Below are 26,028 nucleotides of genomic sequence, written 5' to 3' on the forward strand. Positions count from 1 at the left end.
TTGTTGAACAAAGGAACATTTGCCACCTTCCAATCATCTGGCACTACTCCTGTGGCCAGTGAGGACGCAAAGATCATCGCCAAAAATGCAGCAATCTTTTCCCTCACTTCCCATAATAAACTTGGACATATGTCATCCGGCCCCAGTGAGTTAGCTATCCAAATGTTTTTCACATTCCAGCACATCCTCTTTCCTCACGTCGACATGCCCTAGTGTATCAGCCTGTTGTACACCATCCTCACAAACATCAAGGTCTCTCTCTTTGGTGAACACTGAAGCAAAGTATTCATTAAGGACGTCCCCTACCTCTTACAACCCCAGGCACATGTTTCCTCTTTTATCCCTGATTGGTCCTACCCTCACTCTAGTCATCCTCTTATTCTTCACATACGTGTAGAATGCCTTGGGGTTTTCCTTGATCCTACTCGCCAAGGACATCTCATGCCCCCCTTCCAGCTCTACTAGCTCCATTCTTAAGCTCCCTCCTGGCTACCTTGTACCTCTCCAGAGCTCTGTCTAATCCTTGCTTTCTAAACCTCAGGTAAGCTTCTTTCTTTCTCTTGACAAGATATTCTATGTCTCTTGACAACCACGATTCCTTCACTCTACCATCCTTACCCTGCCTCAATGGAACAAACCTATCCAGAACCCCATGCAAGTACTCCCTAAACAACCTCCACATTTCCATTGTGCACTTCCCCAAGAACATCTGTTCCCAACTTAAGCTCCCAAGTTCCTGCTTAATAGCATCATAATTTCCCTTCCCCCAATTAATACTTCCTATATCATCTGCTCTCCTATTCCCTCTCCAAGGCTATGGTAAAGGTCAAGGAGTTATGGTCATTATCTCCAAAATGCTCTCCCACCGAGAGATCTGAAACCTGATCTGGCTCATTGCCTAGTACCAGGTCCAGTACGGCCTCTGCTCTAGTCAGGAATCCTTCCCGGACTCACTTAACAAATTCTGCCCCATCTATCCCTTTACAATAAGGAGATAAAACATAGAACACAGAACAGTACAGCACAGAACAGGCCCTTCGGCCCACAATGTTGTGCCGACATAGCTAATCCCTCCTACCTACAGAATGCCCATATCGCTCCATTTTCCTCTCATTCATGTGCCCATTCAAGCCCCTCTTAAAAGCCCCCAATGAATTTGCCTCCACCACCCTATTAGGGAATGCATTCTAGGCATCCACCATTCTGAGTAAAAAACTTACCCCTCACGTCTGTTCTGAACCTAACCCCTCTCACCTTAAGTGCATGCCCTCTGGTATTGGATCGCTCAATAATGGGAAAAAGATACTGCTTGTCCATCCTATCTGTGCCCCTCATCACTTTATAAACTTCCAACAGATCACCCCTCAGCCTCCGCCGCTCCAGAGAAAAGAGCCCAAGTTTGTCCAGCCTCTCCCAATAGCACATGCCCTCTAATCCAGGCAGCGTCCTAGTAAACCTCCACTGCACCCTCTCTAAAGGCTCAACATCCTTCCTGTAGTGAGGTGACCAGAATTGCAGGCAATACTCTAAATGCAGCCTAACCAGAGTTCTATAGAGATGCATCATAACTTGTTGACTCCTACACTCAATACCCCGATTAATGAAAGCAAGCGTTCCATAAACTGTCTGAACCACCCTGTCCACCTGTGCAGCCACTTTCAGTGAGTAGGCAATGGAAAGGAGAAAAGAACAGGGAAGGGAAGGGAGGGTGGAGGGTGGAGAGGGAGGGAGTGGAGGGGAAGAGAGGGCAGAGGGCGAATGGAGGGATAATAGGGGAGCAGAACAGAAAAGGAAGGAATGGGAGGGGACGGAAAGGAAGAGAGGCAGGGATAGAAGCAGGGAAGAAGGGGAGGGGTGGGGTGGGAGAGGGAGGGATGGGAAAGTGAGAGGTGGGAGAGGAAGAGGTGGTGAAGGGAAGGGGAGGGGTGGGTGTGAGACGTGGGGGGTGGGGTGGGGAGGGGTGGGTGTGAGACGTGGGGGGAGGGAGGGGCGGTGAAGAGAAGGGAAGGGGAGGGGTGGGGAGGGTGTGAGACGTGGGGGGAGGGAGGGGTGGTGAAGAGAAGGGAAGGGGAGGGGTGGGGAGGGTGTGAGACATGGGGGGAGGGAGGGGTGGTGAAGAGAAGGGAAGGGGAGGGGTGGGTGTGAGACGTGGGGGGTGGGGTGGGGAGGGGTGGGTGTGAGACGTGGGGGGAGGGAGGGGTGGTGAAGAGAAGGGAAGGGGAGGGGTGGGGTGGGTGTGAGACGTGGGGGGAGGGAGGGGTGGTGAAGAGAAGGGAAGGGGAGGGGTGGGGTGGGTGTGAGACGTGGGGGGAGGGAGGGGTGGTGAAGAGAAGGGGTAGTAAACAGGGAAGAGGGAGAAGGAAGGTGTGGTGAAGCGGACGAGTGGGGTAGGGAAGGGTAGGGTAGGGAGGGGTGGATAGGGGAGAGGAGGCTGGTGTAGAGGAGGCAGTGGAGAGGAGGGATGTCCTGCACCTCAACAATGCCCACCCCTCACTCACATCCCAACCCCACCACTGTCACCCTCTACTCACTGCCCTGGTTCGCATCTTCGGTGTCCACCTGCACCTCCACCCTCCACCCGAACCCCCCCAATAATACTGGCCGCAGCCTTCTCCATGATGGTCCCTCGCTCCACCACTGCTCACAACATTCCGCACGGCTAAACATCCCCCTCCAACAAGTCCCACCCTTCCTCCACACATCCCACTCTCAACCCCTCCCTCCATCATCAGCCCCACACTCCACCACCATAGAGTCATACAGCATAGAAACAGGCCCTTCAGCCCACCTGGTCCATGCTGACCAAGGTTCCCATCTCAGCCAGTCCCATTTGCCAGCATTTGGCCCATATCACACCCAACCCTTTCTATCCACGGACCTGTCCAAGTTTCTTTTAAATGTTGTTGATGCACCTGCCTCACCCACTTCTTCTGGCAGCTCGTTCCATATATTGACTACCATCTGGGTGAAGAATTTGCCCCTCAGGTTCCTCTTAAATCTCTTGCCTCTCACCTTAAACCTGTGCCCTCTAGTTCTTGATTCCCCAACCCTGGGAAACAGACTAAGTGCATTCACCCCGTCCATGCCCCTCATGGTTTTATACACCTCTATAATCCCACCCCTTATTCTCCTACATCCCAATGAAAAAAGTTCCAACCTGCTCAACCTCTCTCCATAACTCAGTCCCTCAGGTCCCAGGAACTTCCTAGTAAATCTTCACTGCACTCTTTCCAGCTCAATGGCATCTCTCCTATAGCAGGATGACCAAAATTGAACACAATATTCTAAATGCACCCTCACCAACATCTTGTACAATTGAAGTTCCCAAAGAGAGGCTGGTCAGTCTTACATCAGTTACTGGAGGGAATTCTGAAGGAAAGGATCTACCAGCATTTCCTCTCTCACCTCCCTCAGTAACCTGGGGTATATCCCATCAGGCCCCGGGGACTTATCCACCTTAATACTGTTTAGGTGACCTAACACTACCTCCTCCTTGACCTCTAAATGCCCTAATGTTTTTACGCCCTCAGTTCCAATTTCTGCGTCCTGCGTGTCCCTTTCCTGGGTAAATACTGAAGAGAAATACTCATTCAGAACCTCACCCTCATCCTCTGCATCCAAACATAGATTCACTTCTTTATCCTTAAATGGTCCTACCCTCTCCCTCGTTATCCTCTTATTCCTGACGTAGGTATAGAATGCCTTTGGATTCTCCTTACTCCTACTTGCTAAGGACTTTTCATGGCCCCTCCTGGCTTTCCTAATTCCTTTCTTGAGTTCACTTCTAGCTTCTTTATGGTCCTCACATGGACTAATCCTCACATGGCTTCCCTGGCTTTGTTCCAGGGAAGGTGGGACCTGTTCCGAAGGGACGGTTTGCACCTGAACTGGAGGGGGACTAACATACTTTCGGGTAGGTTTGCTAGTGCTGCTCCGGGGGGTTTAAACTAGATTTTCAGGGGGAGGGGAACCAGAGTGTTAGAGCAGATAGTGAGGTGGAGGAGGGAAAAGGTCATGCGAGGACTGCAGGTATAGACAGAAATCAAAGGTTTGTATCTGATAGAAATGTTCTCAGGTGCATCTATTTCAATGCAAGGAATATTGTAGGTAAGGCGGATGAGCTTAGGGCGTGGATTGGCACGTGGGATTACGACATTATTGCTATTAGCGAGACATGGTTGCAGGAGGGGCAGGACCGGTAGCTTAATGTTCCGGGCTTCCGTTGTTTCAGGCGTGATAGAGGGGGAGGGATGAAAGGGGGAGGAGTGGCATTGCTGGTCAGGGAACAGATCACAGCTGTGCGTAGACAGGACACCCTGAAGGGCTCGTCTACAGAGGTCACATGGGTGGAGCTGAGGAACAGGAAAGGTGTGACCACACTAATAGGGTTGTATTATAGACCACCCAATAGTCAGAGAGAATTGGAGGAACAAATCTGTAGGGAGATAGCAGACTGATGTAAGAAACAGAAAGTTGTGATAGTAGGGGATTTTAACTTTCCACATATTGACTGGGACTCCCACACTGTGAAAGGGTTGGATGGCTTGGAGTTTGTCAAATGTGTTCAGGAAAGTTTTCTAAATCAATATATAGAGGTACCAATGAGAGAGAATGCAATACTTGATCTCCTATTAGGGAACCAGACAGGTCAGGTGACAGAAGTATGTGTAGGTGAACATTTTGGGTCCAGTGACCATAATGTCATTAGTTTCAAGTTAATTATGGATAAGGACAGGTCTGGTCCTCGAGCTGAGGTTCTAAATTGGAGAAAGGCCAATTTTGTGGAAATGAGAAAGGATCTAGGAAGAGTGGATTGCAAGGATGTGCTCAATAAGTGGAAGGCCCTCAAAGGCGAAATTTTGAGAGTGCAGAATTTGCATGTTCCTGCCAGGATTAAAGGCAAAGTTAACAAGCATAGGGAACCTTGGTTTTCAAGGGATATTGGCGATCTGGTTAAGAAAAGGAGAGAGGTGTATGGCAGGTATAGGCAACTAGGAACAAATGAGGTACTTGAAGAGTATAGAAAATGTAAGAAAATACTAAAGAAGGAAATCAGGAAGGCAAAAAGAAGACATGAGGTTGCTTTGGCAGATAATGTGAAGGTAAACCCAAAAGGTTTCTACAAGTATATTAAGACTAAAAGGACAGTAAGGGACAAAATTGGTCCCCTAGAAGATCAGAGTGGTCGTCTGTGTGTGGAGCCTCAGGAGATGGGGGAGGTCTTAAACAGTTTTTTTGCATCAGTATTTACTCAGGAAACTGGCATCGTGGATATGGAAGGAAGGGAAACAAGCAGTAGTGTCATGGAACATATAGAGATTAAAGAGGAGGAGGTACTTGCTGCCTTACAGCAAATAAAGGTACATAAATCCCCTGGGCCTGATAAGATATTTCCTCAGACATTGAGAGAGACTAGTGTAGAAATTGCAGGGGCCCTGGCAGATATATTTAAAATGTCCTTAGCCATGGGTGCGGTGCCAGAGGACTGGAGGATAGCTCATGTTGTTCCATTGTTTAAAAAAGGATCTTAAAGTAAACCAGGTAATTACAGGCCAGTGAGCCTGACATCAGGAGTGGGTAAATTATTGGAAGGTGTTCTGAGAGAACGGATATACAAGTATTTGGATAGCCAAGGGCTGATTAAGGTTAGTCAGCATGGCTTTGTGCGTGGTAGATCGTGTTTAATGAACCGTGTAGAGTTTTTCAAGGAGGTTACTGAGAAAGTAGATGAAGAAAAGGCTGTGGATGTTGTCTACATGGACTTTAGTAAGGCCTTTGACAAGGTACCACATGGGAGGTTAGTTCAGAAGGTTCAGACACTAGGTATCCATGGAGAGGTTGTAAACTGGATTTGAAATTGGCTGAGTGGGAGAAGACAGAGAGTGGTAGTGGATGATTGTTTCTCAGACTGGAGGCCTGTGACTAGTGGTGTGCCTCAGGGATCTGTACTGGGACCATTGTTGTTTATTGTCTATATCAATGATCTAGATGATAATGTGGTAAATTGGATCAGCAAGTTTGCCGATGATACTAAGATTGGAGGCATAGTGGACAGCGAGGAAGGCTTTCAAATCTTGCAGAGGGATCTGAACCAACTGGAATAATGGGCCAGAAAATGGCAGATGGAATTTAATGCAGACAAGTGTGAGGTGTTGCATTTTGGAAGGACAAATCAAGGTAGGACTTACACAGTAAATGGTCGGGCACTGAGGAGTGCGGAGGAACAAAGGGATCTGGGAGTTCAGATACTTAATTCCCTGAAAGTGGCGTCACAGGTAGACAGGGTTGTAAAGAAGGCTTTTGACATCCTGGCATTCATAAATCAAAGTATTGAGTATAGGAGTTAGGATGTTATGGTGAGGTTGTACAAGACATTGGTGAGGCCAAATTTGGAGTATTGTGTGCAGTTCTGGTCACCTAACTATAGGAAGGATGTCAGTAAGATTGAAAGAGTGCAGAGGAGATTTACTAGAATGTTGCTGGGTCTTCAGGAGTTGAGTTACAGGGAAAGATTGAACAGGTTAGGACTTTATTCCTTGGAGCGCAGAAGAATGAGGGGAGATATGATAGAGGTTTATAAAATGATGAGGGGCATAGACAGGGTTAATGCAAGTAGGCTCTTTCCAGCTAGATTAGGAGAGATAAGTACGAGAGGACATGGCTTTAGGGTGAAAGGGGAAAGGTTTGGGGGAACATTGGGGGGAACTTCTTCACTCGAAGAGTGGTGGGAGTGTGGAAGGGACTGCCATCTGATGTAGTAAATGCAGGCTCACTCTTGAGTTTTAAGAATAAATTGGATAGATACATGGACGGGAGAGGTCTGGACTGGGTGCAGGTAAATGGGACTAGTGGAATAACGTTTCACCACAGACTAGAAGGGCTGACTGGCCTGTTTTCTGCACTGTAGTGTTCTATGGTTCTACCTGATCCTAACTTCCGAAGCTCTACATACTTGTCCTTGACTAAGTTCATCACTTCTCTGGACATCCAAGGTTCCCCTATTGTTCCATTCATGCCCTTCCTTCTAATCAGGACACACCTATCCTGTACCCGATGTATTTGATCCTTAAACACTTCCCACATGCTCGATGTGGACTTGCCAGCAAGAAGCTGTTGCCAGTTTACTCTACCTAGTTCCTGCCTTATGCCTTCATAATTAGCCCTGCTCCAATTTAAAACCTTCCCGCTAGCCCCATACCTATCCTTATCTATAGTTATCCTGAAAGTTAATGAGCTGTGGTCACTGTTCTCCAATTGCTCACCCACTGACAGGTGAGTCATCTGGTCAGGCTCATTACCCAACACCAGGTCCAGAATAGCCTCTCCCTTTGATGGACTGTCAACATATTGATTTAAGAACCCCTCCTGGATACACCTAACAAATTCTGCCCCATCTTACCCACAAAAAAGTCCCAATTTATATTCAGGAAGTTGAAGTCTCCCATGATCACAAACCTGTAATTTTTACACATTTCCCTAATCTGTTTGCATATCTGTTCCTCAATGTCCTGGTGGTTATTGGGAGGTCTATAGTACACCGCCAAGGGAGTGATTGCACCCTTCCTATTCCTGAGTTCTACCCATATGGACTCTGTGTCCGAGCCCTCCATTATGTCTCCCCAGAGTGCAGCTAATATATTATCTCTAAATTAGCATTGCAACTCCTCCCCCTCTTTCACCCCCCTCTCTATTCTTCCTAAAACTTCAAAACCTTGGTACATCAATCACCCATTCCTGTCCCTCCCTCAACCAAGTCTCTGTAATGGCCACAACATCATAGTTCCATGTGCTGATCCGTGCTCTAAGTTCATCACTCTTGCCCATAATACTCCGATCATTAAAGTACAAACACTTCAAACCATTCGTCCCATCACATCTGTTATCAGGAATCTGCCTAATACTACATTCCCTGACATCAGCCCTCCTGCCCGTTCCCTCACTTACTGACCTGTTGTTCCAGTTCCCAGACCCCTGTGAAGCTAGTTTAAATCTTGTTTATAGAACGAACTGCCAGAGGAAATGGTTGAGGCAGGTACATTAATAACACTTAAAAGTCACTTGGACAGGTCCACAGATAAGAAAGGTTTAGGATGATATGGGCCAAACGTGGGCAAATGTCCCTTGTCTCTCTATTGTTTTCAGCCCTGCTGGAATGGCATAAAGACAACAGAAAATGGCACGAGGGCCATCTCTACCAACTCCAGTCAAAAGGCACTGTGATGGAACCGATGTTCACATCCAGACCACTCCCTCTTCTCATTGTGAGCTTGCTGGCCTTGTGACGATGCACTCAACGTCAGACTCACACCATTCAACAGCCGCCCTACAAGACAAGGTTACATTACCTTCTTTTCAATATCATGATCCTTAAAAGTCAGAGTGATCTCATTGATGTAGGCAGCCCGCAGTTTGTCACTGCTACGCAGTTCAATGGCATCCTCAACTCTTGCGTTGACTTTAGTGAATCTGGCAGAACTATGAAAATGGGCCTCAGATTTGTCAGATTTCTCCTTGGACTTATTCATCAAGGCTGCTATGATCTGCAGGAAGAAAGCAAGAGACAAAAGCATCTGTAAATTCTCAACTGACACTGCTCCAGGGTGAGGAGGACCTCGTCGTAGAAATATTGCCCAACAGGGTCCTGAGTCAATACAAGCTGGAGCAGCAAGGGGCAGCACTAAGGGAGTACTGAACTGCGGCAGGGAGAAGCTGCACTGTCAGAGGGGCAGCACTGAGATAGCGAAGGGAGAGGAGAGGCATGGTGGGCAGTACTCAGTGAGCACTGTCATGTGAGAGGAGCAGTGTCGAGCTTGGCAGAGCCATATTGTGGGTGAGGAAGTACTGAGGAAAGGCGTGCTGTCGGAGGGGCAGTGCTGAGGGCAGTACTCTGGGGAGGGGAAGTAGTAAGGAAGAGGATGCACTGTCAGAAAGGCAGAGAGACATGTGGTCTGCACAGAGAACAGTGCAGCCCAGAAACAGGCTCTGTGGCCCACAGTGTCTGTGCCGAGCATGACGCGCATCCAAGCTAATCCCATCTGCCTACACACGGACTATATCGCTCTATTCCCTGCTTGTTCGTGTCCCTGTCTAAATACCTCTTCAAAGCTGCCAATGTATCTGCTTCCACCACTTCCCCTAGCAGCAAGTTCCAGACACCTACCACTCACGGGGCAAAAAATAATTGCCTCATAAACCTCTTCTACACTTTTCCCTTCTCACCTTAAATCTATGCCCTCAAGTATTTGACAGTTCCACCCTAGGAAAAAGAATCTGTCTACCCTGTCTGTGCCTCATGATTTTATAAACTTCTATCAGGTCTCCACTCAGCCTCCGACATTCCCGAGGAAACTGTTTCTCCAACCTCTCTTTTATTGACAATACTCTCTAATCCAGGCAACACCCTGGTGAAGCTCTTCTGCATCCTTTCCAAAACCACATTTTTACTATCATGTGGTGACCAGAACTGCACACAATACTTCAAATGTGGCCTGACCAAAGTTTCTTCAACTGCAACATGATTTCCAAACTTTTATGCTCAACACCCTGACCAATGAAGCCAAGTATGCAGTACACCACCTTTACCATCCTATCTGCTTGTGTTGCCACTTTCAGGGAGCTATGGATTTGCACCCCAAGATCCCTCTGTACATCAATGCTCCTAAGGGTTCAGGCATTTACTGTATATGTTCCTCTTGCACGTTCTCCCAAAGTGCAACACTTTTTGGGGTACTTGGAAGCATATGATAAAATAGACTGAAGTCAGCATGGGTTTCCTAAAGGGGAGATCTTGCCTGACAAAATCTGTTGGAATTCTTTGAGGAAGTAACAGGCAGGATAGACAAATGAAGTCAGTGGATGTTGTTCACTTGTATTTCAGAAGGCCTTTGACAAGGTGCGGCACATGCTAAACAAGATAGGAGCCCATGGTATTACAGGAAAGGTACCAGCATGGATAGAAGATTGGCTGACCGGCAGAAGGGAAAGAGTGGGAATAAAGGAGGTCTTTTCTGGTTGGTTGCTGGTGTCTAGTGGTGTTCTGCAGGGGTCGGTGTTGGGGTCCGCTGCTTTTCCATGTGATATGTTAATGATCTGGATGATGGAATTGACGGCTTTGTGGCCAAGTTTGCTGATAACACAAAGATAGGTGAAGGGACAGGTAGTGTTGAGGAAGCAGGGAGTCTGCAGGAGGACATGGACAGGTTGGGAGAATGGACAAAGAAGTGACAGATGGAATATAGTTTAGGGAAGTGAATGGTCATGCACTTTGGTAGAAGGAATAAAGGTGCAGACTATTTTCTAAACGGGGAGCGAATTCAGAAATCAGAGGTGCAAAGGGACTTGGGAGTCCCAGTGCAGGATTCCCTAAAGGTTAACTTGCAGGTTGAGTCAGTAGTAAGGAAGGCAAATGCAATGTTAGCATTCATTTCAAGATGACGAGAATGTAAAAGCAAGGATGTAATGCTGACGATTTATAAGGTGTTGGTCAGACCACATCAGGGATATTGTGAGCAATTTTGGGCCCCATTTCTAAGGAAGGATGTGCTGGCATTGCAGAGGGTCCAGAGGAGGTTTACAAGAATTATCTTGGGAATGAAAGGATTAATGTGTGAGGAGCATTTGATGGCTCTGTGCCTGTACTCACTGGAGTTTAGAAGGATGAGGGGGGATCTCTGAACCTACTGAATATTTAAAGGTCTGGATAGAGTGGACGTGGAGAGGATGTTTCCATCAGTGGGAGAGTCTAGGACCACAGAATAGGAGGACATTCATTTAGAACAGAGATGAGGAGGAATTTCTTTAGCCAAAGGTTGGTGAATCCATGGAATTCATTGCCACAGACGGCTGTGGAGGCCAAGAGGCAACACAAGTGGATAGAACTTAGAACACTACAGCACAGTGCAGGCCCTTTGGCCCACAATGTTGTGCCGACATTTTATCCTGCCCTATCTAACCCTTCCCTCCCACATAGCTCCCCATTTTTCTATCATTCATGTGTCTATCTAAGAGTCTCTTAAATGTCCCTAATGTACCTGCCCCCACAACCTCTGCAGGCAGTGCGTTCCACGCACCCACCACTCTGTGTAAAAAACTTACCCCTGACATCCCCTTTATACCTTCCTCCAATCACCTTAAAATTATGTCCCCTTGTGTTAGCCATTGTCACCCTGGGAAAAAGTCTCTGACTGTCCACTCGATCTGTGCCGCTTGTACACCTCTATCAAATCACCTCTCATCCTCCTTCTCTCCAAAGAGAAATGCCCCAGCTCCCTCAACCTATCCTCATAACACTTGCTCTCCAATCCAGGCGACATCCTGGTAAATCTCCTCTGCACCCTCTCGAAAGCTTCCACATCCTTCCTATAATGAGGCGACCAGAACTGAACACAATACTCCAAGTGTGGTCTAACCAGAGCTCCATAGAGCTGCAACAGCAGCTTGCGGCTCTTGAACTCAATACCCCGACTAATGAAGGCCAACACTCCATACACCTTCTTAACATCCCTATCAACCTGCACAGCAACCTTGAGGGATCTATGGATGTGGACCCCAAGATTCCTCTGTTCCTCCACACTGCTAAGAGTCCTGCCATTAACCTTGTATTCTGCCTTCAAATTGGTACTGGTTCAATCTCCTGAAGTGTATCACTTCACATTTATCCGGGTTGAACTCCATCTGCCACTTCTCAGGCCAGCTCTGAATCCTATCAATATCCTGTTGTAACCTACAGCAACCTTCTACACTATCCACAACACCACCAACCTTTGTATCATCAGAAAACTTAATAACCCACCCTTCCACATCCTCATCCAAGTCATTTATAAACATCACAAAGAGCAGGGGTCCCAGAACAGATCCCTGTGGAACACCACTGTTCACTGACCTCCAAGCAGAATACACTCCATCTACCACCACCCTCCGTCTTTTATGGGCGAGCCAATTCTGAATCCACACAGCCAAGTTTCCCTGGATCCCATGCCTCATGACTTTCTGAATAAGCCTTCCATTAGGAACCTTATCAAATGCCTTATCAAATCATTGCACACCACATCCACTGCTCTACCTTCATACTGTGCTTTGTCACATCCTCAAAGAATTCAATCAGGCTCATGAGGCATGACCTTCCCCTCACAAAGCCATGCTGACTGTCCCTAATCAGCCTATGCTTCTCTAAATGCCCATAAATCCTGTCTCTAAGAATTTTCTCCAGTAATTTGCCCACCACTGAAGTAAGACTCACTGGTCTGTAATTCCCAGGGTTATCCCTACTCCCTTTCTTAAACAAAGGAACAACATTTGCCACCCTCCAATCATCTGGCACTACTCCTGTAGCCAGTAAGGACGCAAAGATTGTCGCCAAAGGCAGCAGCAATCTCTTCCCTCGCTTCCCGTAACAACCTTGGATATATCCCGTCCGGCCCCAGTGACTTATCTATCCTAATGTTTTTCAACAGTTCCAGCACATCCTCTTTCCTCACGTCGACATGCCCTAGCGTATCAGCCCATCGTACACCATCCTCACTAATGTCAAGGTCTCTCTCTGGTGAATACTGAAGCAAAGTATTCATGAAGGACCTCCCCTTACTCTTCCAACTCCAGGCACGTTTCCTCTTTTATCCCTGATCAGGTCCTACCTTCACTCTAGTCATCCTCTTATTCTCCACATACGTTGTAGAATGCCTTGGGGTTTTCCTTGATCCTACTCGCCAAGGCCTTCTCATGCCCACTTCTAGTTCCCTCAAGTCCATTCTTAAGCTCCCTCCTGGCTACCTTGTAACTCTCCAGAGCCCTGTCTGATCCATGCTTTCTAAACCTCAGGTAAGCTCCTTTCTTTCTCTTGACAAGATATTCTACATCTCATGTCAACCACAGTTCCTTCACTCTGCCATCCTTACCCAGTCTCAATGGGACAAACCTATCCAGAACCCCATGCAAGTACTCCCTAAAACAACTTCCCCAAGAACATCTGTTCCAATTTACGTTCCCAAGTTCCTGCATAATAGGATCAGAATTTCCCCCTCCCCCAGTTAAATACTTTCCCATATTGTCTGCTCCCATCCCCCTCCAAGGCTATGGTAAAGGTCAAGGAGTTATGGTCAGTATCTCCAAAATGCTCTCCCACTGAGAGATCTGAAACCTGATCAGGCTCATTGCCTAGTACCAGGTCCAGTATGGCCTCTCCTCTAGACAGCCTGTCCACATACTTTGTCAGGAATCCTTCCTGGACACACCTAACAAACTCTGCCCCATCTATCCCCTTTACACTAAGGAGGTGCCAATCAATATTAGGGAAGTTGAAATCACCCATGACAACAGCCCTGTTATTTTTGCACCTCTCCAAAATCTGCCTCCCGATCTGCTCCTCAGTGTCTCTGCTGCTATTGGGGGGTCTGTAGAATACTCCCAACTAGAGTGATCGCTCCCTTCCTGTTTCTGACTCCCACCCACACTGACTCAGTGGACGATCCCTCCAGGACAGTCCTCCCTTTCTACAGCTGTGACACTGTCCCTGATCAGCAAAGCCACTCCCCCACCGCTTTTACCTCCGTCCCTGTCCCTTTTGAAATATCTAAACCCCGGAATATCCAGCAACCATTCCTGCCCTTGCGACAGCCAAGTCTCTGTAATGGTCCCCCCTTCATAGTTCCATGTACTGACCCATGCTCTAAGTTCATCAACCTTGTTCCTGATACTTCTCGCATTAAAGCAGACGCACTTCAGCCCATCCAACTGACTGCAGTTTTGCTCTTTCAACTGCCTCTCCTTCCTCACAGTCTCTCTACACTCTGCATCTACTTGTACACTAAATGCACCAACCTCTGACCTATCACTCTGGTTCCCATTCCCCTGCCAAACTAGTTTAAACCCTCTCCAACAGTTCTAGCAAACCTGCCCGCAAGAATATTGGTCCCCCTCCAGTTCAGGTGTAACCCATCCCTTTTGTACAGGTCATACCTTCCCCAGAAGAGATCCCAATGATCCACAAATCTGAAACCCTACCCCCTGCACCAACTCCTCAGCCATGCATTCATCTGCCAAATCATCCTATTCTTACCCTCACTGGTATGTGGCACAGGCAGCAGTCCAGAGATTACTGCCCTTGAGGTCCTGCTTTTCAGCTCCCTACCCAACTCCCTATATTCCCTCTTCAGGACCTCATCTCTTTTCCTACCTATGTCATTGGTACCAATATGTACCACGACCTCTGGCTGTTCACCTTCTCCCTACAGAATGCTGTGGACCCAATCCGAGACATCCCTGACCCTGGCACCCGGGAGTCTCTTTCACATCCACAGAATCTCCTATCTGCCCCCCTTACTATGGAATCCCCTTATCACTACCGTCTCCTCTTCTCCCCCCTTCCCTTCTGCGCCACACAACCACGCTCAGTGCCAGAGATCTGGTCACTGCAGCTTTGCTCTGGTAGGCCATTCCTCCCCCCCAACAGTATCCAAAGCGGTATGCCTGTTATTGAGGGGAACAGCCACAGGGGTACTCTGCACTACCTGCCTATTCTCCGTCCTTCTCCTGACCGTCACCCAGATACCTGCCTCCTGCAGCCTCAGAGTGACTGCCTCCCTGTAGTTCTTGTCTATGAACTCCTCGTTCTCCCGTAGGAGCCGAAGGTCATCCAGCTGCAGGTCCAGTTCCCTAACACGGTCTGTAAGGAGCTGCAGCTGGATGCACCTCATGCAGATGTAGTTTCAGGGAGACCAGATGTCTCCCAGAACTTCCACATCTCACAAGCTGAACACACCACTGACCCTGGAGCCATTCTCGCTACTCTGCACTACAGGGAACACCAAATCAAAGAAAGAAAGAAAGAAAGAAAGAAGCTTACCAGAGACTTACCTTCACCTCTTCTCACTGAAGCCTCTTGAACCAAAGCCTCAGCTCCCCACTCTGACACTGGCTGCTCCCAAAATGGCCACTCTGCTTATACCTGCCTTCCCTTTATTTGCTGCTGTTTATAAGCCAGTCAGCAGGTAACAATTTGCAAACGTGCCTCGTTTAGACTCTTGCAAGGTGAAGCTCACAAGCTCAGGCACAGAGACTCAACTCTTTTCAAAGGTCCCGCTCATCAAAGATCCCCACCATCCGGGCCATGCCATCTTCTCACAGCTCCCATCGGGCAGGAGGTACAGAAGCCTGAAGTCCCACACCACCAGGTTTCAAGAACAGCGACTTCCCTTCAACCATTGGTTCCTGAACCAACCGGCACAACCCGAATCACTGCAGTCCAGCAACACTATAACCATTTGATCACTTTGCACTAAAATGGACTTTGTTTTTTTTTTATCTAGTTGTGTTTGTTCTTTTAAAAGTTGTGTGTAATTTATGTTTATCTTGTGAATGCTGCTTATCTGATGCTATGTGTCTTTGATGCTGCTCCAAGTAAGTTTTCCATTGCACCTGTGCACACACGTGCATCTGACAATAAACTCAACTTTGACTTTGACATGAAAAACACGATGATGCTGGAGGAACTCAGCAGGCCAGGCAGCATCCGTGGAGAAAAGCAGGCGGTCAACATTTAGGGTCAGGACCCTTCTTCAGGACTGAAGATAGGAAAAGGGGAAGCCCAATATATAGGAGGGAAAAGCAGAGCAGTGATAGGTGGACAAAAGAGGGGAGGCGGGGTGGGCACCAGGGTGGTGATAGGTAGATGCAGGTTAGAGACAGTGATAGGCAGGTGTGGGGGAGGAGGGGAGAGCAGATCCACCGGGGGATGGGTCAAAGGTAAGGAGAGAGAGGCAAAAAAGGGTAAAAAAAAGAGGGTAGGAAAGGGAAGAAGAGAAGAAGCTGGGGGTGCTGGGGGTTGTTTGTGGGAAGGCAGAATGCAGTTGATATTAAGGGAGGTGCAGGTGAATCTCTGTCTCACCTGAAAGGACTGTTTGGGTCCCTGGATGGAGGTGCTGTAGGGGCAAGTGTTGCACCTATGGTGGGGGCAGCGGAAAATTCCCGGGGTGGGAGTGGGATGGGTGGGGGGGGGTGGGGAGGAGTGAATGAGAGTTGCAGAGAGAACGGTCCCTGCGAAAGGCAGAAAGGGGTGGGGAGGGGAAGATATGTTGGTGGTGGGGTTCCGATGGAGATGGCGGAAGTGGCGTAAAATGATGCGTTGGATACGTGGGCTGGTGGGATGAAATGTGAGGACAAGGGGGACCCTGTCTCTTTTGGTCTAGGAGGGGTGGGGGTGAGAGCAGAGGTGCTGGAAATGGCAGGGATACGGGTGTGAGCTCTCTCGACCACAGTCGGGGGGAAGCCCTGGTTAGTAAAGAAGTTGGACATCTCGGATGTCCTGGAGTGGGAAAGCCTCGACATGGGAGCAGATGTGGTGGAGGCGGAGAAATTGAGAGAAAGGATCGTGTCCTTGCAAGAGACAGGGTGGGAGGAGCTGTAATCGAGGTAGCTGTGGGTGGTCAGTGGGTTTGTAGAACATGTCAGTGGACAAGGAATCTCCTGAGATGGAGATGGAAAGATCGAGGAAGGAGAGAGAGGTGTCAGAGATGGTCCCAGTGAATTGGAGAGCAGGGTGAAAATTAGTGGCAAAATTTATGAAACTGTCGAGTTCCGCACAGGTACAAGAGGTGGAACCAGTGCAGTCGTCGATACAGCAGAGGAAGAGTTGCGGAATGGGGCCGGAGAAGGCTTGGAACAGAGACTGTTCAACGTAGCCAACGAAGAGGCTGGAGCCCATGCGAGTGCCCATAGCTACACCCATGGTCTGTAGATAGTGAGAGGAATCGAAGGTGAAGTTGCTTCGGGTAGGACAAGTTTCAGCCAGGCGGAGGAGAGTGTTAGTGGAAGGGGACTGGTTCTGTCTCTGGTCAAGAAAGAAGTGGAGGCCGGTGACGCCATCATGATGGGCAATGGAGGTATATAGGGACTGGATGTCCATGGTGACGATGAGGTGGTGTGTGCCGGAGAACTTAAAGCCATTGACTTTATATATGTTCTAGTAACAAGAGTAGATGTGAATTTAGTCAAATAGAAAAAGGAAGCATACGTGAAGTTTAGAAAACTGAAATAAGATAGGACTCTTGAGGAATATAAAGACACCAGGAAAGAACTTGAACAGGGGATGAGGAGGGCCAAAAGGGGCCATGAAATGTCTTTGGCAAGTAGGATTAAAGAGAATTCCAAGGCATTTTATACTTGCATCAGTACTTTGCATCAGTATTCACCAAGGAGGACAGAGAGGATGTGAGAACATGCTAATATGTTGGGACATTCTAAGATCAAGAAAGGGGTAGTGTTGGGTCTCTTGAAAAGTAGTGAGGTGGATAGCCCCAGGGCCAGATGGGATATACCCCAGGTGATTGAAAGAGGCGAGAGATGAAATTGCTGGGGCCTTGACAAAGATCTTTGTATCCTCACTAGCAACAGGCGAGATATCAGAGAACTGGAGAGTAGCCAATGTTTTTTCTTTGTACAAGAAGGGAAATAGGGATAATCCAGGAAATTATAGGCCGGTGAGCCTCACATCAGTGGTAGGGAAGCTGTTGGAGAGGTTCTTAGGGATAAGAATCACACATTTGGAAAACCATGGCTTAATTAGGGACAGTCATCATAGCTTTGTGCAGGGCAGGTTATGTTTTACTGTCTTATGAGGAAAGGTTGAGTGAGCTGGGGCTTTTCTCTTTGGAGAGAAGGATGATGAGAGGTGACTTGATAGAGGGGTACAAGATGATAAGAGGCATAGATCGAGTGGACAGCCAGAGACTTTTTCCCAGGGTGAAAATGGCTAACACGAGGGGGCATAATTTTAAGGTGATTGGAGGAAGATATAAGGGGGATGTCAGGGGTAAGTTTTTTTACACAGAGAGTGGTGGGTGCATGGAACGCACTGCCGGCAGAGGTTGTGGGGGCAGATACATTAGGGACATTTAAGAGACTCTTAGATAGCCACATGAGTGGTAGAGAAATGGGATGGAAGGGTTAACATTTGGGAGGGAAGGGTTAGATAAGTATTAGAGTGGGATGAAGTGTTGGCACAATGCTGTGGGCCAAAGAGCCTGTACTGTGCTGTAATGATCTATGTTCTCTGCAACTTGATTGAGTTTCTTGAGGAGGTGACAAAGGTGATTGATGAAGGTAGGGAAGAGAATGTTGTTTACGTGGACTTTAGTAAGGCATTTGACAAGATCCCTCATGGTAGGTTGATCCAGAGATTAAGAAGTATGGGATGCATAGTCTTTGAATTCACAATTGGCTTGACCATAGAAGACAGAGGGTAGTGGTAGAAGGGCGTTATTCTGACTGGAAGTCTGTGACCAGTAGTGTTCTGCAGTGATTAGTGCTGAGAAAATGTAGATGGGTAGTTTAGTAAGTTTGCAGATGACACAAAGATTGGTGGGTATGTGGACAGTGAGGAAAGGTATCAAAGGATACAGCAGGACACAGATCAGTTGCAAATCTGGGTAGAGAAATGGCAGGTAGAGTTTAATCCGGGCAAGTGTGAGGTGTTGCAATTTGGAAGGTCAAATGTTTGGGGAAGTTTACAGTCAATGGGGAAGTTCACAGTCAATGGCAGCACTCTTAACAGCAGTGATGTACCGAGGGATCTTGTCTTCTAAGTCCGTAGCTCCCTAACCCCTCTCTGCTTCAATCTCAGGTTCCCAACTGTTTTAAGAAGACCACTATCATCCCAGTACCTAAGAAAAACAAGGTAACATGCCTCAATGACTACCGACCAGTGGCTCTTACATCCACCATCATGAAGTGCTTCGAGAGACTGGTCATGGCACGCATCAGCTCCAGCTTACCAGACAACCTGGACCCACTGCAACTTGCCTACTGCCGAAACAGGGCTACAGTGGATGCCATCTCCCTGGCCCTACAGTCATCTCTGGAGCATCTGGACAGTAAAGACACCTACCATTAAAATATTGTTCATTGACTACAGCTCCACCTTCAATACTATAATTCAGAGCAAACTCATCACAAAGACGTATGGGTTATGAAGTTGTGGGCATGCTATGTTGGCGCCGGAAGTGTGGTGACACTTGCGGGCTGCCCCCAGAACACTCTATGCAAAAGATGCATTTCACTGTGTGTTTCGATGTACATGTGACTAATAAAGAATCTTATCTTATCTTGTCACCAAACTCCGAGACCTGGGACTCAACACCTACCTCTGCAACTGGATCTTTGACTTCCTGACCAACTGACCGCAATCAGTGAGGATAGGCAGTAACACCTCTGCCATGGTTAATCTCAACACTGGTGTCACACAAGGCTGAGTCCTCAGCCCTCTACTCGCTATACACTCATGACTGTGTGGCCAGATTCAGCTCTAACTCCATCTACAAGTTTGCAGATGATAGCACCGTAGTAGGCCATATCTCAAATAACAATGAGTCGGAGTACAGGAAGGAGATAGAGAGCTTAGTGAAATGGTGTCATGACAACAACCTTTCCCTCAATGTCAGCAAAACAAAAGAACTGATCATTGAAGTCAGGAAGGGCAGTGCACATGCTCAACGGTACTGAGGTCAGGAGGCTTGAGAGCTTCAAGTTCCCAGGAGTGAACATCACCAATAGCCTGTTCTGGTCCAAGCAATTAACACCACGACCAAGAAAGCTCACCAGCGTCTCTACTTCCTTAGGAGGTTAAAGAAATTTGACATGTCCCCTTTGACAGTCACCAATTTTTATCGATGCACCACAAAGCATCCTATCTGGATGCATCATTGCTTGGTGTGGAAACTGCTCTGCCCAAGACTGCAAGAAACTGCAGAGAGTTGTGGACACAGCTCAGCACATCACGGAAACGAGCCTCCCCTCCATGGACTCTGTCTACATTTCCCACTGCCTCGTTAAAGCAGCCAACATAATCAAAGGCTCCTCCCACCCCGGACATTCTCTCTTCTCCCCCCTCCCATCGGGCAAAAGGCACAGAGGCCTGAAAGCGCGTACCCCCAGGCTCAAGAACAGCTTCTTTCTCATTGTTATAAGACTATTGAACAGTTCCCTAGTACGGTAAAATGGACTCTTGACCTCACAATCTACCTCATTATGGCCTCACACTTTATTGTCTACCTGCGCTGATCTGTATGGATGGCATGCAAAACAAAGCTTTTCACTGTACCTCAGTATATGTGACAATAATAAACCAATTTACCATTTTATTTACCTCTGCTGTTACTTCAGGGATCCTTGGACTTGTACACCATGCCTTGTACCACTTGTACACCTTGGACCCGACCACTCACTGTGTATGTCCTAGCCTTATTTGTCATCCCATAGTTTATCACCTTAGACTTACCATGATTAAATTGCATTTTTATGTTTGTTCTGCAGTTACAACACTGGGATGATCCCATTAATGTGGAAAATTGCACAGGTATGTCCTGTTCAGAAAAAGATAGACATATCCAATCTGGTGAATTACTGCCCAATTGCTCAACTCTCGATCAGCAGGCTTTACTCACTTTATTCAAGCCAATTATTTTGTTGAAGGGATGGTCGAGCCTCCAGGGGGTCTCAGACTCCATCAGGCGGAGCAGGTTGGCGTCAAGCTGCAGAGCGCTGCTGAGGATGGTCTCAGTCCTCCTGCGCTCATGCAGTGATCTCAGAGGGAGGTTGCTTGACTTCCCAAGGCTAGATTGTCTTCGTTGTGACAGGGGGAAAATCGATGGGTGCTTGATGAAGAAGGTCTGGATATTATACTGCGCCAGAAAGTTGCTCCTTTGATTGCCGAAACCCTCTTCAGTTTCGTAATCCCCCTCTAAACATTTCAGTGTAGCTTCAGAGATATGGACTCGTCTAAGACACAACAGGTGACATTTATTAAATAACCATCATTTCAATATTAGTTGTCATTTTCTTGGCAAATGTTTAAACCTAATCTTACATTTTTAATCACAACTGCTGCTTTCTCATTGTGTCTGAACCGGTGCCTCTTTGTTGGATGGAAGGATTATGAGCAGGAGAAGACCACTTGAGTCCTTCAGCTTGCTCTGCCATTCAATAAAATCATTATTTGATTGTAACCTCAACTCTGAATTCCATTTACCTCTGGTGACCTTTCACCCAAAGAATCTATATAACTCTGTCTTAAAAATATTCAAGGACTCTGCTTCCACCACTGGCTGGGGAAGAATGTTCCAAAGACACACAACTCTGTCAAGGAAAAAAAGATGCATAATCTCAGTCTCAGATGGGTGACTCCTTCTTATTAAACAGTCACCCTACTTCTATATTATTGACATCCACTCTGTCATGACCCCTCAGGATCACTCATGTTTCAATCAAGTTCCCTCTCCTTTCCTAAGCTCAAGCAGATATAAACCAAACATGTCCAACCTTTCCTCATAAGACGGCCCCCAATTTCACATATCAGTCCAGGAAACCTTCTCTGAACTGCTTCCTAAGTACTGACATCCTTCCTCCAATAAGGAGACCGACACTGTACACAGTACTCCAGCTGTGATCTCACCATTGTAACTGAAGCTTAACCTCCCTACCTTTATCTTCAATTCCATTTGCAATAATCGACCAAACTCTCTTAATTTTTCTAGTAAATTGTTCTACCTACATACTAGCCTTTTGTGAATCATGCCTGGAACACCCAGATCCCTCAGAACTTCAGGGTTCTGCAATCTCTCACCACTTAGATAACATTTGCATTTTTTCCAGCAAAAATGGATGGTTTCACATTTCTCACATTGACAGGTAAACACACCATTTGCCAGGTCTTTACCCACTCTGTAAACCCACGTCTTTCCTTGTAACATAACTTAGTTTCCCAGGTGTCATCAAGAAATTGAGCAACCGTCCCTTCAGTGCCTTCAGCCAAGTCATCGATATAAACTAAAAAGTTTAAGCCCCAGCACGAATCCCTGTGTCACATCACTTGTTACACCTTGCTGACCAGAATAAGACCGACTTATGCCTCCCCATCTCCTTTCAACGACTTCCAAACTCTATTATCTCTTCTACAATCAAACTCCACCCTTGGTCCTCTCCAGTGGTCACTCTCTGCCCCTTGGATCTCTCCCATGGTCATTCTCTAAGATAAAGTCCAGTAAAGCTCCTCCTCTACCTACATACAGTATTAAGAAGCTCTCCTAGACACACCTCAAAAAATTCCACCTCCTGAGCTTTTAATGCTTTGACAATCCCAGTTATTATTTGGAAAATTGAAATCCCCCAGTACAATCCTCCTATTTATATTGCATCTCTCTGATACCTGCCTACACATCTGTTCCTCTGTCTCCCGTTGACTGTTGGGAGGTCTGCTCAGACCATGAAGTCAATTTGAATAAACTCCATCTGCCTGCACATAGTCTATTCCTCCATTCCCTGCCTGTTCATGTGTTTGTCTAAATACCTCTTAAACATTGCTATTGTATTGGCTTCTACCAACAGTCCGAGGGAATTGGAGGAACAAATCTGTAGGGAGATAGCAGACCGATGTAAGAAACAGAAAGTTGTGATAGTAGGGGATTTTAACTTTCCACATATTGACTGGGACTCCCACACTGCGAAAGGGCTGAATGGCTTGGTTTGTCAAATGTGTTCAGGAAAGTTTTCTAAATCAATATATAGAGTTACCAACGAGAGAGAATGCAATACTTGATCTCCTATTAAGGAACCAGACAGGTCAGGTGACAGAAGTATGTACAGGTGAACATTTTGGGTCCAGTGACCATAATGTCATTAGTTTCAAGTTAATTATGGATAAGGACAGGTCTGGTCCTCGAGTTGAGGTTCTAAATTGGAGAAACGCCAATTTTGTGAAATGAGAAAGGATCTAGGAAGAGTGGATTGGGTTAAGTTGTTTCCTGGCAAGGATGTGCTCAGTAAGTGGAAGGCCTTTAAAGGCGAAATTTTGAGAGTGCAGAGTTTGCATGTTCCTGCCAGGATTAAAGGCAAGGGTAACAAGCATAGGGAACCTTGGTTGTCAAGGGATATTGGCGATCTGGTTAAGAAAAAGAGAGAGGTGTATAGCAGGTAGAAGCAACTAGGAACAAATGAGGTACTTGAAGAGTATAGAAAATGTAAGAAAATACTAAAAAAAGGAAATCAGGAAGGCAAAAAGAAGACATGAGGTTGCTCTGGCAGATAATGTGAAGGTAAACCTGAAGGGTTTCTACAAGTATATTAAGAGTAAAAGGATAGTAATGGACAAAATTGGTCCCCTAGAAGATCAGAGTGGTCGTCTATGTGTGGAGCCTCAGGAGACAGGGGAGAACTTAAACAGTTCTTTTGCATCAGTATTTACTCAGGAAACTGGCATCGTGGATATGGAAGGAAGGGAAACAAGCAGTAGTGTCATGGAACATATAGAGATTAAAGAGGAGGAGGTGCTTGCTGCCTTACAGCGAATAAAGGTAGATAAATCCCCTGGGCCTGACATAATATTTCCTCAGACCTTGAGAGAGACTAGTGTAGAAATTGCAGGGACCCTCAAAGATATATTTAAAATGTCCTTAGCCGGAGGACTGGAGGGTAGCTCATGTTGTTCCGTTGTTTAAAAAAGGATCTATAAGTAAACCAGGTAATTACAGGCCGGTGAGCCTGACATCAGGAGTGGGTAAATTACTGGAAGGTGTTCTGACAGATCGGATATACAAGTATTTGGACAGCCAAGGGCTGATTAAGGATAGTCAGCATGGCTTTGTGAGTGGTAGATCGTGTTTAACGAATCTTGTAGAGTTTTTTGAGGAGGTTACGAAGAAAGCAGATGAAGGAAAGGCTGTGGATGTTGTCTACATGGACTTTAGTAAGGCTTTTGACAAGGTCCCACATGGGAGGTTAGTTCAGAAGGTTCAGACACTAGGGATCCATGGAGAGGTTGTAAACTGGATTCAAAACTGGCTGAGTGGGAGAAGACAGAGAGTGGTAGTGGATGGTTGTTTCTCAGACTGGAGGCCTGTGACTAGTGGTGTGCCTCAGGGATCTGTGCTGGGGCCAGTGTTGTTTGTTGTCTATATCAATGATCTAGATGATAATGTGGTAAATTGGATCAGCAAGTTTGCTGATGACACTAAGATTGGAGGCATTGTGGACAGTGAGGAAGGATTTCAAAGCTTGCAGAGGGATCTGGACCAAATGGAAAAATGGGCGAGAAAATGGCAGATAGAATTTAATGCAGACAAGTGTGAGGTGTTGCATTTTGGAAGGACAAATCAAGGGAAGACATACACAGTAAATGGTAGGGCACTGAGGAGTGCGGAGGAACAAAGGGATCTGGGAGTTCAGATACATAATTCCCTGAAAGTGGCGTCACAGGTTGACAGGGTTGTAAAGCTTTTGGCAAGCCTTTCCTTCATCTGCTTTCTTCGTAACCTCCTCAAAAAACTCTACAAGATTCGTTAAACACGATCTACCACTCACAAAGTATTGAGTATAGGAATTGGGATGTTATGGTGAGGTTATATAAGACATTGGTGAGTATTGTGTGCACTTCCGGTCACCTAACTATAGGAAGGATATCAGTAAGATTGAAAGAGTGCAGAGGAGATTTACTAGAATGTTGCCGGGTCTTCAGGAGTTGAGTTACAGGGTAAGATTGAACAGGTTAGGACTTTATTCTTTGGAGTGCAGAAGAATGAGGGGAGATTTGATAGAGGTTCACAAAATTATGATGGGTATAGACAGAGTAAATGTGAGTAGGCTCTTTCCACCTAGATTAGGAGAGATAAGTACGAGAGGACATGGCTTTAGGGTGAAAGGGGAAAGGTTTAGGGGGAACATTAGGGGGAACTTCTTCACTCAGAGAGTGGTGGGAGTGTGGAACGGGCTGCCATCTGATGTGGTAAATGCGGGCTCGCTCTTAAGTTTTAAGAATAAATTGGATAGATACATGGATGGGAGAGGTCTGGAGGGTCATGGACTGGGTGCAGGTCAATGGGACTAGCGGAATAAAGTTTCAGCACAGACTAGAAGGGCCGAATGGCCTGTTTTCTGTGCTGTAGTGTTCTATGGTTCTACCACTTCCCCAGGCAGCATGTTCCAGGCACCCACCACTCATAAATCCCTTTAAACTGCCCCACTCTCACCTTAAACCTACTCCCTCCAGTATTTGACATTTCCATCCTGGGAAGAAGACTGACTCTCTACCCTGTCTATACCTCACATAATTTTATATATGTCTATCAGGTTGCCCCATAGCCTCCGACATTCCGGAGAAAACAATCCAACTTTGTCCGACCCCTCCTTATAGCTAAGACATTCCAATCCAGCAATGTCCTGATGAATCTTTTCTGAGCCCTTTCCATAGCCTCCATACCCTTCCTGTAATGCAGTGACCAAAACTACACACAATGCTCCAAATGTGGCCTAACTGAAGTTCTATACACCGCAGCATGACTTCCCAACTTTTATACTCAATGCCCCCACCAATTAAGGCAAGTATGTTGTATGCCTTCTTTACCACCCTATCCACTAGTATTGCCACTTCCAGCGAGCTGTGGACTTTCATCCCAAGAACCTCCTGCACATCAATACTCCTAAGGGTCCTGCCATTTACTAAATACTTTGTGCATTTGACATCCAAACATGCAACACCTCACACTTGTCCAGATTAAACTCCATCTACCAATTCTCCACCCAAATTTCCAATCTCTGTCCTGCTATAGCTCTTGACAACTTTTTTTTATTCACTCAAGGATGTTGGCTTTGCAGGCTGACCCAGCATTAACTGCCCATCCCTAAGTGCCCTTGAGCAGGCTGAGCCAGCGTTAACTGCCCATCCCTGAGTGCCCTTGAGCAGGCTGAGCCAGAGTTAACTGCCCATACCTGAGTGCCCTTGAGCAGGCTGACCCAGTGTTAACTGCCCATCCCTGAGTGCCCTTGAGCAAGCTGACCCAGCATTAACTGCCCGTCACTGAGTGCCCTTGAGCAGGCTGAGCCAGCGTCAACTGCCCGTCACTGAGTGCCCTTGAGCAGGCTGAGCCAGCGTTAACTGCCCATCCCTGAGAGCCCTTGAGCAGGCTGAGCCAGCGTTAACTGCCCATACCTGAGTGCCCTTGAGCAGGCTGAGCCAGCGTTAACTGCCCATCCCTGAGAGCCCTTGAGCAG

The 26,028-nt window shown here is 46.9% G+C and overlaps 2 protein-coding genes across 4 annotated transcripts in view; both read right to left on the bottom strand.

Moving 5' to 3' along the window:
* Window positions 1-26,028, bottom strand: part of LOC127568664 (uncharacterized) — a 235,837-nt gene that overhangs the window by 198,127 nt on the left and 11,682 nt on the right. The gene's annotated exons all lie outside the window — the stretch shown is intronic.
* LOC127568658 (adenylate cyclase type 8-like) overlaps window positions 1-26,028 on the bottom strand; it is a 129,643-nt gene that overhangs the window by 65,190 nt on the left and 38,425 nt on the right. For all 3 annotated transcript variants that reach the window (XM_052012655.1, XM_052012654.1, XM_052012653.1), the window contains exons 7-8: window positions 20,433-20,766; window positions 8,346-8,540 (exon numbers count right to left, since the gene is read on the bottom strand). In XM_052012655.1, the coding sequence (XP_051868615.1) occupies window positions 8,346-8,540; window positions 20,433-20,766 (529 nt within the window). The remainder of the gene's footprint in view (window positions 1-8,345; window positions 8,541-20,432; window positions 20,767-26,028) is intronic.

Source organism: Pristis pectinata, chromosome 3 (genome assembly GCF_009764475.1).
Source record: "Pristis pectinata isolate sPriPec2 chromosome 3, sPriPec2.1.pri, whole genome shotgun sequence".
Taxonomy (NCBI): domain Eukaryota; kingdom Metazoa; phylum Chordata; class Chondrichthyes; order Rhinopristiformes; family Pristidae; genus Pristis; species Pristis pectinata.